An 18815-nucleotide genomic window follows, 5' to 3' on the forward strand; every position below is an offset into this window, starting at 1 on the left:
ATATGATAAAAACAAAATAAGGTATTTACCCAGTGAAAGTACTCATCTGTTCTAAATACATTTGTTAAACCTGTAGTTTTACACCTTTAAAATTAACAAAAATACTGAAATATTCTTTTTTTACCCTCCTCTTCTAGTTAATGATGTATCGACTTCTGTTCCTGTTCCCAAACCTTCAGTGCTTTCTCCTAGTTTAATAGGCGATCTTCAAGGTTTATCCCTTTCTACCTCATCACCAGTACTAAATGTAAGTTACCTTTTTGGCTGTTTTTCTCATTTGGGCTTTCATGGGATTTATATTTACTAGATATAAATGTTTTTAGTTCATTACTTTGCTTTTACAAAACATTAGACTTTGTATTCTACCCCATTTGAAGATGGTTCTAGATAAAACTAAACAATTATGTCAATTTAACAAACACTGATGCTGCTGGTAGCGTAGGGACTGACCAGAGAGGGATCTCTTGACACAGTTTGCCAGCTTAACTATGTATTGTAATAAATACGAATGGAGGATACCTGTATTTTATGCAACAGTTTGCTATGAATATGTAAGCTAACACATAATGTGTCCTAATAAACGACCCAGATGATGGTGCTGATGTCTTTATAAATTACTTGGCTGCGAGTGCCAATTATGGACTTATTATAAATGCCCTTATGGTGGTGTTGAATTAATGTGCCCGTGTTGGTTGTTGGGACAACATATATACTATCAAGGTCCTTGTTTTGTGTGTTACTTTTTGGCTTCCTCTACCCTCAAGTGGATTTCTACAGCAGCATGACTATTGGGACTAGTTCAGTTAGTACTGGCAAATAAGGTTTAGCGCCTTGATATAATGTTTGTGGTGGTTTATGAATACCCAAGGGTTAAAGACTACATTCACCTTTGGAACACGTTGCATGTATTTATCAGTATTTAGGGTGTACCATGTGACATTATCTAGCTCATGCCCCGCTCACCCTCTTCACTTGTTCCCCTGTAAAAGCGGGCAGGGGATCTTCTTCCTGCACTCACTGTCACATTTTTAACATGATGATGCTGTGGGGGGCTCCGCCTGCACAGCCACATCATTCATTCACAGGAATCTGTGAGTGAGGAAATTACAAGTCCTGTCTGCCACCACGTCAGACGGCTTGTAGGTGTCAGTGAACCGCGTGGGCACTGATGAGTGTGCATGTAATTCATTGACACTTCCTTCAGCTTCCTAACAGCCCGTACCTTGGTACGGACAAAAAAGCTGGAGTAGGTGTCTGCAGGAGCCTGCTTTGCATGCACCTTGGGAGAAGAAAATAAATAAATGTGCATTTTTGTTTTTCTGCAAAAGGTCAACTTCTTCTTTAGCATATGGTTACACCTCTAGTGTCTTTGTTGTATAAATGGAACCTTTTAGGACCTGAATATCTAAATATCTTTATTTTTACTTCAAAGGGCAGATGTATATACATACAAAAGTATTCACCCCCTTGGCATTTTTTGTGTTTTGTTGCTTCACAACCTGGAATGAACTTGGATTATTTGAGGATTTGCATCATTTAATTTACAGAACATGCCCACAACTTCAAAGATGTTTTTTATTTTATTGTGAAGCAAACAACAAATAGGACACAATAACAGAAAAAGTCAATGTGCATAACTATTCACCCCTCTAAAGTCAATACTTTGTAGAGCCACTTTTTGCAGCAATCACAGCTCCAGGTCCCTGTTGGATAAGTCTCTATGAGCTTGCCACATCTTACCACTGGGATTTTTGCCCATTCCTCCTTGCAAAACTGCTTCCGCTCCTTCAAGTTGGATGGTTTGCGCTTGTGAACAGCAATCTTTAAGTCTGACCACAGACTTTCTATTGGATTGAGGTCTGACCTTTGACTAGGCCATTCCAACACATTTACCTGTTTCCCCTTAAACCACTGAAGTGTTGCTTTAGCAGTGTGTTTGGGGCCATTGTCCTGCTGGAAGGTGAACCTCTGTCCTAGCTTCAAATCACACAAAGAGTGGTACAGGTTTTGCTCAAGAATATCCATCTTTAGCACCATCCATCTTTCCCTCAACTCTGACCAGTTTCCCAGTCCAGACTGCTGAAAAACATCCCACATCATGATGCTGCTACCACCATGTTTCACTGAGGGGATGGTGTTCTTTGGGTGATGTGTTGGTTTTGCGCCAGACATAGCATTTTCCACCATGTTACACTGAGGGGATGGTGTTCTTTGGGTGATGTGTTGGTTTTGCGCCAAACATAGACAACATTTTCTATAATAGCCAAAAAATTCAATCTTAGTTTCATCAGACCAGAGCACTTTCCTCCATACATTTTGGGAGTCTCCCACATGCTTTTTCACAAACTCAAAACATGCCATTTTTTTTTTTTTTGCTGAAAGTAATGGCTCTCTTTTGGCCACTCTGCCATAAAGCCCAACTCTATGGAGCGTACTGCTTATTGTCGTACTACGTACAGATACTCCAGTCTCTGCCGTGGAACTCTGAAGCTCCTCCAGAGTTACTTTAGGTCTCTGTGCTGCCTCTCTGATTAATGCCCTCCTTGCCCGGCCCGTGAGTTTTGGTGTGCGGCCGTATATTGGCAGGTTTGCTGTTGTGCCATGTTCTTTCCATTTGGTTAATCAAAGATTTTTTTTTTTTTTTTTTATATAACCTAACCCTGACTTGTACTGCTCAACAACATTGTCCCTTACTTGTTTGGAGAGCTCCTTGGTCTTTCATGGCAGTGTTTGGTTAGCGGTGCCTCTTGCTTAGGTGTTGCAGACACTGGGGCCTTTCAAAAAGGTGTGTATATGTAATGACAGATCATGTGACACTTAGATTGCAGACAGGTGGACATCATTTCACTAATTATGTGACTTCTGAAGGTAATTGGTTGCACAAGAGCTTTTTATGAGCTTCATAACAAAGGGGGTGAATACATACGCACATGCCAATTATCAGTTTTTTTTATTTCTGAAAAATTGTTTTATGTATTAATTTTCTAATTTTTACTTCATCAACTTAGACTATTGTGTTCTGATCCATCACATATAATTCAGATTAAAAGACATTGAACTAAAGGCTGCAATGTGACAAAATAGGTAATAAGCAAAGGTGGTGAATACTTTTGCAAGGGACTGTACACACACAGTGCATCCGCAAAGTTTTCACAGCGCTTTACTTTTTCCACATTTTGTTATGTTACAGCCTTATTCCAAAAATAGATTAAATTTATTATTTTCCTAAAAATTCTAAAAACAATACCCCATAATGACAATGTGAAAGAGGTTTGCTTGAAATCTTTGCAAATTTATTAAAAATTAAAATAAATCCCATGTACATAAGTATTCACAGCCTTTTTCTCAATTCTTTGTTGAAGCATCTTTGGCACCAATTACAGCCTCAAGTCTTTTTGCGTATGATGCTCCAAGCTTGGCACATCTATTTTTGGGCAGTTTCTCCCATTCTTCTTTGCAGCACCTCTCATGCGTCATCAGGTTGGATGGGGAAGGTCGGTGCACAGCTAGATTCAGAAATCTCCAGAGATGTTCAATCGGGTTCCAGTCTGGGCTCTGGCTAGGCTACTCAAGGACATTCACAGAGTTGTTCCATAGCCACTGCTTTATCTTGGCTGTGTGCTTAGGGTCGTTGTCCAGTTGGAAGATGAACATTTGCCCCAGTCTGAGGCCCGGAGCGTTCTGGAGCAGGTTTTCATCAAGGGTGTCAATGTACATTGCTGCATTCATCTTTCCCTCTATACTGACTAGTCTTCCAGTTCCTGACACTGAAAAACATCCCAAAGCATGATGTTGCCACCACCATGCTTTACTGTAGGGATAGTATTGGTCAGGTGATGAGCGCTGCCTGGTTTCCTCCAGACATAATGCTTGCCATTTAGGCTAGAGAGTTCAATCTTTGTTTCATCAGACCAGAGAATTTTGTTTCTCATGGTTTGAGAGTCATACAAGTGCCTTTTGGCAATCACCAGGTGGGCTGTTATGTGCGTTTTACTGAGTGGCTTGTGTCTGCAAACTCTACCATACAGGCCTGATTGGTGGAGTGCTAGAGAGATGGTTGTTCTTCTGGAAGGTTCTCCTCTCTCCACAGAGAAATGTTGGCGCTTTGTCAATCGGGTTCTTGGTCACCTCCTTGACAAAGGCCCCTTTCACACATGCGGACCGTATGTCCGCTTTTTCATCCATCCATTAAAAGTGGAAAAATGGACATACGTTAATCCCTATGAGATAGCGGGTGTCAGCGGATAAACATCCGCTGACACCAAAATCCCATTGGTGCCTGCTATGCTCCGATTCTGCAGACGGAGGAAAATCGTAGTTTTCCATCCGTCTGCAGAGCAGATCGGGTGAACACGGACAGACGTCCGTGTTCATCCGATCCCCCCCATAGGGGAGAGCGGAGATCTGACAGGGCGGTCCCTGCGCAGCCCCCTTGTAATAAAGTCCAATGATGCTCTCTTTTCCTGCTTGGTAATAATGTGTAAATGCCTTTACATCCATGGAGAGCACAGGGGAACTTTACATGCCTTACTGTGTTGGTTATACAGATGTGCTGAGATCTCGATCCTAGAAGAAGCACTATATTATAACATGCAACATTTCTATGATGATCTGTGAACTGCAATGTCAGAAGCGTCTGCAAAGTGGAGAGTGGGCATCGTTTGCCTGTTTTCATCCCAGTCCACAGAGCCTTTCTATGGTCTTAGTGCTTTCCCCTACGCTCTATTGTCCAATCCTGTCAAACTGGCAAGTATCACATGAAGGCTTTCTAATTTGTATGGGTACCTTCACGCTGTATTATATTGTTTTATAGGCCTTATTACACTTTCTCACCAAGAAGCTCCATGAGCTGCAATTTGCATACTCTAAGAAACTGCTGTGAAATCGGAAATAACATCTTAACTTTTTTTTTCCAACTTTTTCCTTCAGTGAGAGAGAAAATGAATTTAACTGTAGGGCACATGCCGAACTAACACTAAGAAATTAATTTATTACCAGGCGAAGGAGAGCTTGGAGTAAGAATAGATGAGTATATGACCCTAATATCAGAGAAATGTAGCAGCCACTTATCCTGGAATATGTCAGACAGTCTATTATTCAAATCATTCAGCACTGTAATTGCATGCAGCTTTTATAAAGCCTATCAATAAAGCCTATTTCTCTAAATTCATAGCTGCTGCACATTATTGAAAGTATACTTTGTTCCTTTGTTTCATCTACTTGGTCTGTAAATGAAGATTAATAACGGAGTATTGTAACACAATGCCATTTTTTTGTACATTCCCTTGTGACCCTGGGGCTATGCGAGACACCCGCATCATTACATAAATCTGCGCATTTTAGGCCCATCTTGAAGCGATTGGGTTAATTGTAATGAAATAGAGGAGAAAATATGTTTAAGTGTTCATTTTATTTTTAATCAAATCAAACCTCCATTTTAAAGTGATTGAAATGTCACAGAGTCTGTTTTTCCATACACGCATGAGTAAATCAGTTTTTGTATTGGCTGAGTAGATCAGCTGCTCACGGCGTCAAAAGTATGACAATGTATATGTTGCCATAAACGGATCTATCCCCAGTTTTACTAAGAGATCGGTTGTTTTGCTCTGGACCTGTTTGAAACCAGCCGCCCAGCACAACCCACAGACATGGATAGCAGAGGGTTTAAAATGGTTATATTTAAGGCTGGCCCACCTTCTTTTTATTTGTTTATTTTTTAACTGCCACACCTGATGCCACAGTTGGGTAACGCTATTCCAATTGTGTTTTTGTTTTTTTCCCCATAACATACTGGAACTCCTATTACTTTGTATGATGCATGTTAACTAAAAGAACAAAACTAAAGCAAGATATAAATTTGATATAAAAAATGGATTTGTTATTGCTATCAGGACCATACAGCACCTGACCCGGGTCAGGTGCTTGTCTTTACTTCTAAGATACAGTTTTGGCCACCAAAGAAGTCCTTGCTCAGCTATTTGTTAGTCCAGAGGTGCCCAACATTTTGAAGAGCAAGGGCCACTTAAGCGTCTTGGTAACCGGTGGGGTGCCACAATGAGCAGAGCAGGTGGATGGCAGCCCACTCTGCTCTATAGTGTCCACTCTACTCTCAGCACACCAAACTCGCAGGTAATAAGTCTGGCTCAGTTCACGTAACCCACAGGTGCACTTCTCTGCACCTGTGGATCAGTTTGAAAGCAGCCCAGTAACCACTGCAGAAGAAATAGGCCCATATATACACTGTGCTTTTAGTAATAAACTTACCTTTAATAACAGTATTCTATTCCATCCCACAGCATGAGGTTGTGGGCCACAACAGAGGGCTCCACGGGCCACTGGTTGGGCACCCCTGTGTTAGTCTGTAGTTTTCCACAGAATTCTATCTGCTAGGAACAAACAGTACAGCACAACCATCCCAAGCCTAAAGTGGTAGTTAAACATTATTTTTTACTTGTACCTACAGGTAAGCCCATAATAAGGCTTACTTGTAGGTACTGTCGATTTATTGTAAACCTGCACGGTTTAAGAGATATTCACATTGCATGCAGACGGTTTTGTCACCGAAACATGCACTCTGAAGGGAAAGTATACCCGTGCTGTCCCTTCAGAGCTCCATGTCGCAGTCCGTGACTCCCTCAAGCTGGAGTGGCGTGATCGTGTCACGGCCAATCAGACGGCTGGAGGACGCAAACCCAGAAGGAAGACCAGGTGGCGAGGGAAGTCCTGTCAGCGGCATCATCTTGCAGCTGGAAGGCTTTGTTCGATGGTAAGTTTTTTTTTTTAATGTGCTAGTATGCAATTCATACTAGCACATTTTGCCTTTACCTTGCGGTGTTCAAAAGAAATAAATTAAATTGCATTTTTCTACCGCTTTAGTATGCTCACCATCACTTGTGCAAGAGAATTCCAAATAAGGGTAATTTTTCAGGGGAGCTATTGCTAAAAAAAAAAACATTGTGCAAAACTTCCATAGTAATCTTTTAAGTTTCAGAGGTTAACTTCAATTGTGTGGAAAAGGAAATATGACACATAAATAGTTGTGCAATCCATTGTACTATTTTATGTTACTAAAAACTACCTCTTTAGTCAATCTGCAACTGTTGTAATTTTCTACTCCAATGGTGTTGAGAATACCCTCGAAAGCCTTATGTGATTGTTCGTTTTTTCTTATTTAAGGAAACTAAATTTGCATCCTTTTTTCCACACAAATAGAGCTTTTTATTTGGTGGTATTTGATCACCTTTGTGTTTTTTTTTTTTTTTTTTTTTGCGCTAGAAGCAAAAAAGAGCGACAATTTTGAAAGAAAAACGTTTTTTTTACTTTTTGCTATAATAAATATCCACACTTTTAAAAAAAACAAAAACACATTTATTCATCAGTTTAAGCCAATATCTATTCTTCTACATATTTTTGGTAAAAAATTTTACAATAAGCGTATATTGATTTGGTTTGCGTAAAGTTTTATAGTGTCTACAAAATAGGGGATATATTGCATTTTTTTTTCTTTTTTACTACTAATGGCAGCGATCTGCACTTTTTTTTTGGGGGACTGAGACATTGCGGCAGACACATTTTCGACACCATTGACATTTATACAGTGATCAGAGCTATAAGAATGCACTGATTACTGTGTAAATGTCACTGGCAGGGAAGGGGTTAACACTAGGGGGCGATCAAGGGGTTAAATGTGTTCCCTCTCTGTTTCTAACTGTATGGGGATGCGACTGCCTGTGGGAGAACACATATCTTTGTTAGTACTTGGTAGTAACAAACTGTCTCCTCTCCCCTGACAGTACAGAGATTTGTGTGTTTACACACAAATCCCCCGCGCTGGCGCTCATGCATGCGGCTCCTAAGTGGCTCCTAAAAGGGTACAACGTACCCATACATGGAAACAAAATAATTCACGAAAATATGGCATTAGTGACTCATCCAGTGCAGTCAGAGGTAGGTGACAGCAATCCTGCATTAGTCACACTGACCAGATTATGTTATCTGATTTGATAGTAGTCATAGATATAATATTAAATACTACTATCTGCATTCCTCTAAATTAATACTGCATATCAAAAATGGGAGAGAAAGAATTAGTCAACAAGGAATACGGATAAATAGGACTGCACTTTATTAATTATCCGCATAAAAAACACATTAAATAACACAGAGGTGCCAGTGTCTCCACAGCACTAGTAAAATTAGACGTTAGTCTAAACAGGACCGGTGGCCACCACAGCCATACACACAACTTACATACACCTACAGGAATCAGTCAGAGAGTTGGGGCATGATAAGCAATATCACAGGGCTGGATTGAGGATAATATAGCCACAGACAAGGCTGTGATGCTGAATACAGTTCCAGTCAAATTCTATCACCAATTCACAGAGATATATTCCACATTGAGATGAAGTAGATTAAACTACAATTAGGTGGTGGACAACAGCAGGTAAATCATTTGAAAACACTGCTAGTTTGGCAGTGAGACGTGTGATTAACATGTAATAGGATCTGTTTAAGCCAAGCAAGGATTGCTGTAGAGGCTACAGTCAGCAGAGTGTACCATAGGTCAGTACAGCTGAAAAACGAGATCACAATATCAAAGAAACTGCTTTTTGCTCAGTTCTTACCACCCATGGAAGATTGTTCGTTCTGTAGATTACAGGGCTCTCTCTGGTTACAAAGCCGACGTGTCTGCAGATTCCTCCAGCAGGAGGGTACTAAGTGCACCTTCAATTGAAGTCCTCGGCATACAGCAACCAGGGGATTAGGTTCCAGGGTGGATGAATGCCTTTACGGAGAGGCCAGTGGATGGCAGTGTAAATATGCAGTAAAGAATCAGCATGTAGTTTTAATTCCTTGCTGTGTATCTCAGGATAATGTCCTTAAAGGGATGTATGCTGGAATATAAAGAAATTCTCAGGTTTGGGAGAAAGGACCCCCAGTAGAAATATAGTTGGGTGCCTGGAATGATGATCAGTCCTGCTTCATCTGTGATAAGCGTAATGCTTACATGTTTCGATCCTAACGGATCTTCATCGGAGCATAGATGTGTGTTCAAGATCTCCTACTAAATAGCCCAGGGTGATTAATGATTGTTTGATTTCAGCTGGGTTAATTAGAAATCGGACACATCCAACGCAATAACATTCAAGACAAACAAACTAACTAATGGAGTGATATATGGTAGCATATTGCCCGAATTTTTTAATACCCAGATAAAAAATAAGTATAAACATAGAGAATAGAATGTCTTTACACATTAGAAGTAGAGGTTATATAGCAAGATATATCCTGTTAGTTAGGGGAATGACACTGATTTAGGGAAAAATAATAATAAATAAACCTAAAGGGTGTATCAGCCATTAAGATTATTAACCATTGATGTCGCAATGGGATATTTTACATAGATTACCATTCCTCACTCAGTGCCATATCCCCCCCAATTTTACACAGAGGTATTGCACATATTCTGAAAGCGCTCAGATACAAGTCTCATGTCATATACAGGCAAATCAGGAAGGGGGGGGGGTGTTTTGGTTGGGTTTTTGGGGGGAGTGGGGTGGGGTAGGGGGTTTGGCCATGATAGAATAGCAGATTGCCAATAGTAGATGCCTTGTTCACGAAGACATACAGAGTACTTGGGTGGTTAAGTTGAAAGTTTTTTTCCAAATCACCCCATTAAAGGAAGTACCCATACATGGCTTTGCCCAGGGGTGCCATTCTGCCTCAGTATATAGACATAAGACGGTCGGGAATCGGTTAAGGATTGAAACCTTTTTCACATTTTGTATTGCGGTCTCTGCCCCGTTACCACTGGGGAAATTCACCCACTTGTTTTTTCCCTGGTGAGCATTTTTTCCAAAGTTTCACAGTTTTCATAAAAAAACTAAAATAAACAGGAGGTTAGGAAATCTACGAAAGGGAACATCTGTTTATACAGCTGCCTAAGATTTAAATTCTCTTCATCCTGGAGAGATTTTCTTTAATTTCCTGTTGCTCCTCACAGGCAGAAATTTCCCTACCATATCCCAAAAAGCCATACAGTAGTACAAGTGGCACATCTCACTTCAAGTTATTTCCCTAATGCTTCGTTTTTATTTTTTGTTTTAGGTACACTTTAGGCTTTACAGCATGCCCTGCTATTGGAGCTTTTTTTGATGCAATGATCTCTAAGGTCTTGATAATATTGAAACATTTTTAGTTTTTTTTTTCAATTTCTTTATATAAAGGGTGGTAGAGAATACAATAGTACATCGCAATCCGACATTTACAAATACATTATTTTTCCGTTCAATAGATTTTTATTTTTCAAATTTAAATGTAGACATAACATAATAACAGCATGACAAAAGGTTGGATCCAATACATCATAAGCGTGTTTCAAACAAAACATAGTGTCAGCAACAAGGCCTCAATTGGTATTTCAGAGCCTAACTTTGAGGTAGGGAAGTGAACTAAGGGGTCAGTCATTCAGGGGAGTCCTACCCGTCCCGCGCACCCCTAATGGGATCATCCTGTGCGCCCTGCGCAGGCCCCCCCCCAAACCCGCCTATAAAATTAACAAGGATATTATAGAATCCAAAGTTGACTCCAGTGCTACTCTAGATTGGAATCACATATTCAACCAGGCCTATAGTGTTGCCGATTTGGCTTCATAATAAACAAAAAAAAAAGCATTGCCTTTAAGTCATATCAACTATCCTGAAAGAGAGAGGAGGGGAAAGAGAAAGTAAGATGGGAAGAAAGAAATAAGGAATGGAAAGGAAGTACGTGCCTAACTAGAGCTTAAGGGTGTAAGGTACTCGGGTGGGCCCCAGCTGCCAGGGAGATACCACGATGAGCAGCCCAGGGTTCCCACACAGTTCCAAATTTCTGGGTCGTGTCTGATAAGATACTACCCAACTTTTCTTGCGCCATGATCCAATAAATTTTGCGTTGTATCACTATAATGGAAACCCTGGGCTGCTTCCAAGCCCTAGCAATGGTGAGGTTTGCCCCAAGGAGCATAAAGCGGATCATTTGCTGTTTGGGTTTGGAGATATGAGGAATTCGGGCATTAAGGAGGGCGACAGATGCGGACCTGGGGACCGAACACTTGGTGACCTTGGAGATGAGGTTAAATATCCTCTTCCAGACTGGTCTGATTCTGGGACATTCCCACCAGATATGCACTATCGAACCCAGAAGTTGGCAGCCTCTAAAGCAACTGGGATCTGATGAAGGGTAGATGGCCACAAGTCTGGTGGGAGTCATGTACCACCTCATGAGTACCTTTTAGGTTTGCTTCCATCAGGGAAGTGTTTAAGATTTTGCCAGGTCTTCAGGTCCCATTCGTGTTGGAGGTTGGCCTCCTATGCTTTCATGTAAGAGGATTTCTCAGTTGTATGAGTGAGTGACGAGTATATGACAGAGATTCCTCCCTTTTGTCCCATGGCTTGTCCACACCAGAGCTCATAATCTGGGAATTTGGGAGGGAGAGGCTTCTCCGTCCATATAGTGTGTAAAAATTGTTAAAATTTGTCCAAATCTGAATTTTTTAGAGTCAGGGAGATCAAAATTGGTTAGTCGGTTGTCCATGGTAAGAGGGCCCTTAGCTGTGAAATAGTGTCCTATGCGGTACAGACCATTGTCCAACCACCAACTGAAGGCCTTAATGTCCATTCCAGGGGAAAAGTTTGGGTTATGAAATATGTGGGCTAGAGGTTGCCCCTTTGAAACCAGGGCTGGAAGGTAACAGATTCTGTCCCAAAGGGCGTAGGATTGAGAGAGGGATGGGGACAGAATGGGTGGTCTCCGCTTTTGTGGGCACCAAAGTAAGTAGTCCAGGGTGAATTGAGGGGCGGCCTGCCTTTCTATGTGGACCCAGTCTGTTTTTTCCAGTCTGGAGTATACTGCGGATAGTTGGGCTAGTTTGGCGGCTAGAAAGTATTTATATAGATGCATAAATCCCAGCCCCCCCTTTTCCTGTGGAGATAAAGGTTTTTTTGGGGGGGATTCTGTAACCTGATATGCCCCAGATACATTTGAGTATTTTGCTTTGTAAAGACTGCACCTGGTCCTATCTGGTGGAGATGGGAAGGGCGTGAAATAAGTATAGAATTCTAGGAAGCAAAGTCATCTTTATAGAGTTAATTCTACCCACCCAGAAGTGTTCATATTTGGCCCAATTTTTCATATCTGCGGCAAGTTTTTGGAATAGGGGAGAGTAATTATTTGCGCTGTTAAGGAAATCCCTAGATATTTGATAAAGGAAGGGCTCCATTCAAACCTGAAGGACTGTTGAAGGAGGGATACTGTGGAAGGCAAGAAGGACACATTTAAGGCTTGTGATTTGGCGAAATTTACCATAAGCCCAGAGGTTTTAGAGAAATCCAATATAACCCTGTAAAGGCTTGGTAAGGAGGTAATAGGAGAGGTAAGGAATAGGAGTAAATCATCTGCGGAAAGCCCACATTTGTGGGTCCGATCTCCACATGTTACCCCCTGAATGTCCGAATTTTGTCACATGGCTAGGGTTTCAATTGCCATGGCAAAAATGATTGGGGAGAGTGGGCATCCATGTCTGGTACCCCTGGCTATATCTATCGGGGAAGAATAGTACCCCTGTATACGAATCTGGGCCTTGGGATGGGAATAAAGAGCTTGTATCACCCCTATGAAACGTGGACCAAAGCCCCATCACTCTAGTAGGGATAGGGGATACAATGTCAACTGCCCTTCTCACTTGATCTGGACCTTGTCTACCTGAGATAAACCCTACATGGTCCTTGTGAATATATTTACTAATGAAGGAAGAAAGGCTAGAAATGTATTTTATTTATTTTAAGTATTTTTAGGTCATTATTTATCAGGGAAATAGGGCGATAATTGCAAACTTCTTCTGGGTTTTTCTCACGGTTTGGAATAATCATAATGTATGCAGTGTTAAGTTGTATGCCCAAGGGGGAGCCTTGAGTTTTGAAGTTAAAAAATGTTGTCATATATGGGACTAGGGTATCTGCAAAGGCCTTATAGTAGGGGGCCGACAGGCCATCAGGTCCCGGAGCTGAGCCCTTTCGGAGGTTCTTGGCTACTGCCACCACCTCCTCACCCAAAAAAGGTGTTCCACGTCTAAAGATGGGATGGGCATGCTGTCCAGGAAGGCTGAAATCGAGTCCCTGGGGAGTTGTGGAGGAGTGCTATACAAGTTGGAATAGAATGTCTGAAATGCCTCCAGAATCTTTGCTGGGTTGGCCGTAGGCTCTTGTCCCGCTATACGTATCTTGGGCAAGGAATAAATCCTTGTTCTAGGGGACAGTTTGGCCGCTAACATCTGACCTGTCTTCTCTTTTTGGGTGTAAAACTTATTGCCACTCCAGCAGAGAGTTCTCTCCGCTTTCGTTGTAAGAATTAAATTGAGTTCCAGTTTCAGCTTGTCAATTTCATCTAGTAAGGATGGAGATGGTTTATTTTTGTGTTGTGCACTCAGGGTGCTGTATGGATTCTCTAATCGCATAATGTCCTCTTCACGTTCCCTATTAATTCGCGTGGCTATCTGTATAAACTTGCCTATGATAAAGGCCTTGTGGGCTGCCCACAGAGTCTCAGCGGAGGTACCCTCAACGTTATTAATTTTAATATATTCTTGAAGTGCGGTATTGATTTCTGTTGTAGTTGGATTGGAAAGAATGGACTCATTTTGTTGCCAATGTCCCCTTTTAGCCATACCGGCCATAGTGCGGATGAACATGATTACTATGGAGTGCTCCGACAGGACCGTGTCTCTGATTTGGGACTTGATTACTGCCAGGACGACATACGGAGGAACTAGGATATGATCAATTCTGGCATAGGTTTTGTGCGGGTAAGAGTAATGAGTAAAGTCTCTCTTAAAAGGGTTAGATTCTCACCATACATCTGTTAAACCCCTATCGTGGAGTAACTTGGCAATTTTAAGGCTAACCCTATTGGGTCTGGTAAGTTGGGCGGAGGGGGGCTTTGATTTGTCCAACCCCTGGTCGAAAGCCCCATTGGAATCCCCTTCCACCAAATGACTGTGACTGAGTTGGAAAAACTTGACTTGCCCTTTTGTTGGGGAAATACATTCTTTTTATGCTTCATTACATTTTATATTGACTTGGTATTCCTCCATCTTTATAAGAGTCTACACATTTTATACCTTTTGTAATCTACCCATTCTGTGGTCTAAGCACTAAAATGTTGTTCCCAAATCCTCATTTCCTATCTAAACCTCTAATTTTCCTAAAACAAACAAATAAATATAAAGACCCCAATCCCCCCATTCACAGCGAGATGGAGGGGTTCCGTGTACTTATGAACTCCCCGGGCAAGCGGACCTCACTCCGCGTTCTTTCTTCCTTCATTTTTGTGGTGTTTTTAAAGCATTTTACAAGTTTGTTGGTCAAAGGGAGTAGATCAATTCTGGAGGGCAAATGAGTATTTCAGACATTAAAGTCTGCAGGGCAAAATTGAAGTTCCCATTGAAGGCTATATAGCCAAAAACTGTTTACTCTCTAAAATAGCTCATGCACTTCCAGTGTAGGCATCAAGTGACTCAGGGTTCGAAATATGATTAGGCACAATTACAAACCATAAGATAATGCATGTTTAGTGTAGTCAAGGAAACGCACTTCAAAACACTAAGGTGTGAATAGGGGCTAAGGGGAAGCAAACGTGGCAGCAATACTTACGCAATTAAAATGAATGTAGGCCCTCCTATTCAGAAATCCATTTAAAAAGGACAGGAAGAAACAAACGTCAATTTCTTCAAAACAGAGTATCTGCATGCACACTTGCTAAAATCCATTCAATATGTATAGCTCATCTAGAAGAAATCTTATTTTTTTCTAACAAAATTGGAATAAAGTGGGAAACCTGCTAATCTGTGGGTTAATTAGAAAACGCCTTTAGCAGATGAGTAATAATGAGGCACAGAAAACTGCAGCCAGTCGCACAGTTCATAAAGCATGCTTGAAAACCTTTGCAACCAGTTAAGCATGCCTTTTTGATTGGTTTCTGTAAGCAGTGATCATTTTGATGCTGTTCCAAATCAAAAATCTGTCAGTCTGTCAAGACTAAAACATATTCAAGAAAGTAACCATCGTTCAGAGCACAGTTCTCAACTATTGTAGGTAACCCTAAGGGTACTCCCTTTTCTCAGAATAATGTAACATTTTTGCAATTGGTATTAAATTTTAAGGTTCTTATCCTCTTGCTGCCCCCTAACAGTACATTTACTGCTATCGGGCGGCACAACCAGTAACAGCAATGTACTGGTATGTCGCAATCCACTTCCTGGTTTGTTGGCATGCGTACGCGTGCCCCCTGCTGATCTGTGCTGTCACTGGCCACAGCACGACTTTGTTAGCAGGTTACAGCCAATGATTTTAGCTGTAAAGCTGTGGAGGGGCTATAGTCAATCGCAGCACAGTGCTCTGGTTCGCCTGCTATTGAAATGTCTGTCCGTCTAAAGATCGGTTTCTGGACTCGGTACCAGAAAGGGTGGTTATGGGGACATGTTTAGAATATATGTAGTACTGAAGCATCTGTTGACAGCACCAACAAGTGGGGAGACAGAAGGGTACATCTTATGTAAGAGCATGTAAACTATACCAACATGACAGGACCCCACCTGACAGGTGAGGCGTGACAGGACAGCGCTTCCTGAAATCTACTCGCAATTGAGGATTGGTGCTCAAAGTACAAAATCTTTGTTTATTCAAAAAGGCCTGGCCAAGATCACCTTCCCATTTCCGTAGGTATGAAGATATAAAGCCTTACTGGGGTTCAGTCAGCAATAAATACATTAATGACAACAGGTGCACGGAGCAGCTAGAGGTTCAAACGGTGCCTCTCAAAAGCTGGTAAGCAATGGCTGGAGAAGAGCACATTTAGCGAGGAGGTGAGAATGTGTCTAATCTGTGTTGGTTGCCACGTATCCAAAGTTGTCGACGGCATTGCTTGAATTTCCTCAGTTGTGCACCAACAACCTTGATGAAGGAAGTTCTGGCGTCTGAACTGGTTGGGCAAGATAAATTCCTTGAACCACCTTCCTGACAAACTGGAGGGAAACTCCTGAGCACCAATAACAGGCGACATAGGAAAAGGGGTGGGAGGTATCATAGTGACACAACCTGTTGGGGCTATTACTGACAATGTAGTGCCTAACAGGGTGGGATTTTAGGGGCACTGGCAGGTTAAAAGTCTGCCACAGCAATGTTGGAAGTGGAAAAGGTGACATGGCCAGTTCCACCCCCACCCACTCCTTCTCCACAGCATTTTTTTATTTGTTTTTTAGCACTGATCACTGTATTGGTGTCACTGGTCCCCAAAAAGTGTCAAATTTGTCCGCCGCAATGTCAGTCCTCCTAAAAATCACTGATCGGCCATTACCAGTAAAAACAAAAAAGTCTGCAAATCTATCCCTTAGTTTGTAGACTCTACAACTTTTGCGCAAACCAATCAATATACGCTTATTGGTATATGTTTTTTAACCAAAAACATGTAGCAGAATACATATTGGCCTAAATTGATGAAGAAATTAAATTTTTTTTTGCATTTTTTTATTGCATGCGTTTTATAGCAGAACGTAAAAAAAAAATTTATATATATATATATTATTTTCAGAATTGTCAATTTTTTTGTTTATAGCACAAAAAATGTAAACTGCCACCAAAAGAAATCTCTACTTGTGGGAAAAAAAGGACATCCGTTTGATTTGGTACAGTTTCGCATGACTGCAATTGTCAGTTAACCACTTCCGGACCGCCGCATGTACATTTACGTCGGCAGAATGGCACGGACAGGCACATTGGCGTCCTGTACGTCCCTGCCTAGACGTGGGTCGGGGGTCCGATAGGGACCCCCCCCCCCCCCGTACATGCGGCGGTTCCCGTGGCTTCAGGAGCGATCCGGGACGAGGGCGTGGCTATTCGTTTCTAGCCGCCCCCTCGCAATCGCTCCCCGGAGCTGAAGAACGGGGAGAGCCGTATGTAAACACGGCTTCCCCGTGTTTCACTGTGGCGGCTGCATCGATCGAGTGATCCCTTTTATAGGGAGACTCGATAATGACGTCAGACCTACAGCCACACCCCCCTACAGTTGTAAACACACACTAGGTGAACCCTAACTCCTACAGCGCCCCCTGTGGTTAACTCCCAAACTGCAACTGTCATTTTCACAATAAACAATGCAATTTAAATGCATTTTTTGCTGTGAAAATGACAATGGTCCCAAAAATGTGTCAAAATTGTCCGAAGTGTCCGCCATAATGTCGCAGTCACGAAAAAAATCGCTGATCGCCGCCATTAGTAGTAAAAAAATAATAAAACTATCCCCTATTTTGTAAACGCTATAAATTTAGCGCAAACCAATCGATAAACGCTTATTGCGATTTTTTTTACCAAAAATAGGTAGAATAATACGTATCGGACTAAACTGAGGGGAAAAAAAATGTATATATGTTTTTGGGGGATATTTATTATAGCAAAAAGTAAAAAATATTTTTTTCAAAATTGTCGCTCTATTTTTGTTTATAGCGCAAAAAATAAAAACCGCAGAGGTGATCAAATGCCACCAAAAGAAAGCTCTATTTGTGGGGAAAAAAGTACGCTAATTTTGTTTGGAAGCCACGTCGCACGACCGCGCAATTGTCTGTTAAAGCGGCACAGTGCCGAATTTTAAAAACCCCTTGGGTAATTTAGCAGCATATTGGTCCATTCCTTAAGTGGTTAAAGTAACGCAGTTCAGTATCGCAAACAATGGCCTGGTCAGGAAGGGGGTAAAAGTTTCTGGAGCTGAAGTGCCTAATTTTTTAGGCAGACAGTTTTAAAGCAAAGTGTTTTTTTTTTTTTAAGTCAGCTGCTACAAATACAGCAGCTGCTGACTTTTAAAGTAAGAACACTTACCTGTCCAGGGCACCCGCGATGTCGGCACCCGAGGCCCACCCGTCCCTCGGATGCTACAGCCGCCATCTTTGGTAAGGGAATCAGGAAGTGAAGCCTTGTGGCTTCACTTCCTGGTTCCGTACTGCGCATGCGAGAGCCGCGCTAAGCAATCTGAATGGTCCCTGCTGTCTTCTGGGACCCGAGTGTCTCCCAGAAGACAGCGGAGGAAGACTGGAAGTGGCGTAGATACCCGCAGATTCTGCGGCTAGCTATGCCCGGTAGTGGGTGCAAATACCTGTGTTATACAGGTATCTGCACCCCCTTCCATCCTGAAAGGTGCTAAATGTGACACCGGAGGGGGGGGGAGGAATCCGGACAGCGGAAGTTCCACTTTTGTGTGGACCTCCGCTTTAAGACATTTTAGGAATGGGAACTCGAGGCTTTAGGGTGAGCTACCAGTTTTGCATGTGAACCCTTTTCTGAAAAAACAAACAAAAAAAAACTCTATTCCAACAATGGAAACAAATGTGCATTAAGCATTGACCATTTAAAATACATATTTATTTGTAACTGGTATGTCTCCTTAATGAATGTTGAAAACCTTGAGGAAGGACAGATAGTTAATTACCCTTGTTTTTATTTTTAGCCCACCCAGCTGAGTTGCAAGGACACCAGCATGTGTGATCATAGGTTTAGGAAAGGTTTCTGCTGTGCAGAATAATTATTTGTCCAGTTTTAGCGCTGTCAATAAGTGTTAGAACCAAAATATGTTGCAGATAGATCTGCGAGGTGAGAGCTCCCAGCTCACATCTTTAGCAGCAATCAGACATGACATGGGACATATTCATTGACCCTTCTCCCTCTCCATTGCCATCATTCACTGAAAGGAGCTGGCCCCAGCTAGACACAATCCTCATTTTAGTTTTAACA

General features: G+C 41.8%; 1 protein-coding gene across 3 annotated transcripts in view; it reads left to right on the top strand.

The window, feature by feature from the left end:
* The window catches only part of AP3B1 (adaptor related protein complex 3 subunit beta 1), a 468642-nt gene that overhangs the window by 322373 nt on the left and 127454 nt on the right, over positions 1-18815 (top strand). For all 3 annotated transcript variants that reach the window (XM_040340812.1, XM_040340820.1, XM_040340803.1), the window contains exon 22: positions 138-247. In XM_040340812.1, the coding sequence (XP_040196746.1) occupies positions 138-247 (110 nt within the window). The remainder of the gene's footprint in view (positions 1-137; positions 248-18815) is intronic.

The sequence above is a fragment of the Rana temporaria genome, chromosome 1 (genome assembly GCF_905171775.1).
Source record: "Rana temporaria chromosome 1, aRanTem1.1, whole genome shotgun sequence".
Classification (NCBI taxonomy): Eukaryota; Metazoa; Chordata; class Amphibia; order Anura; family Ranidae; genus Rana; species Rana temporaria.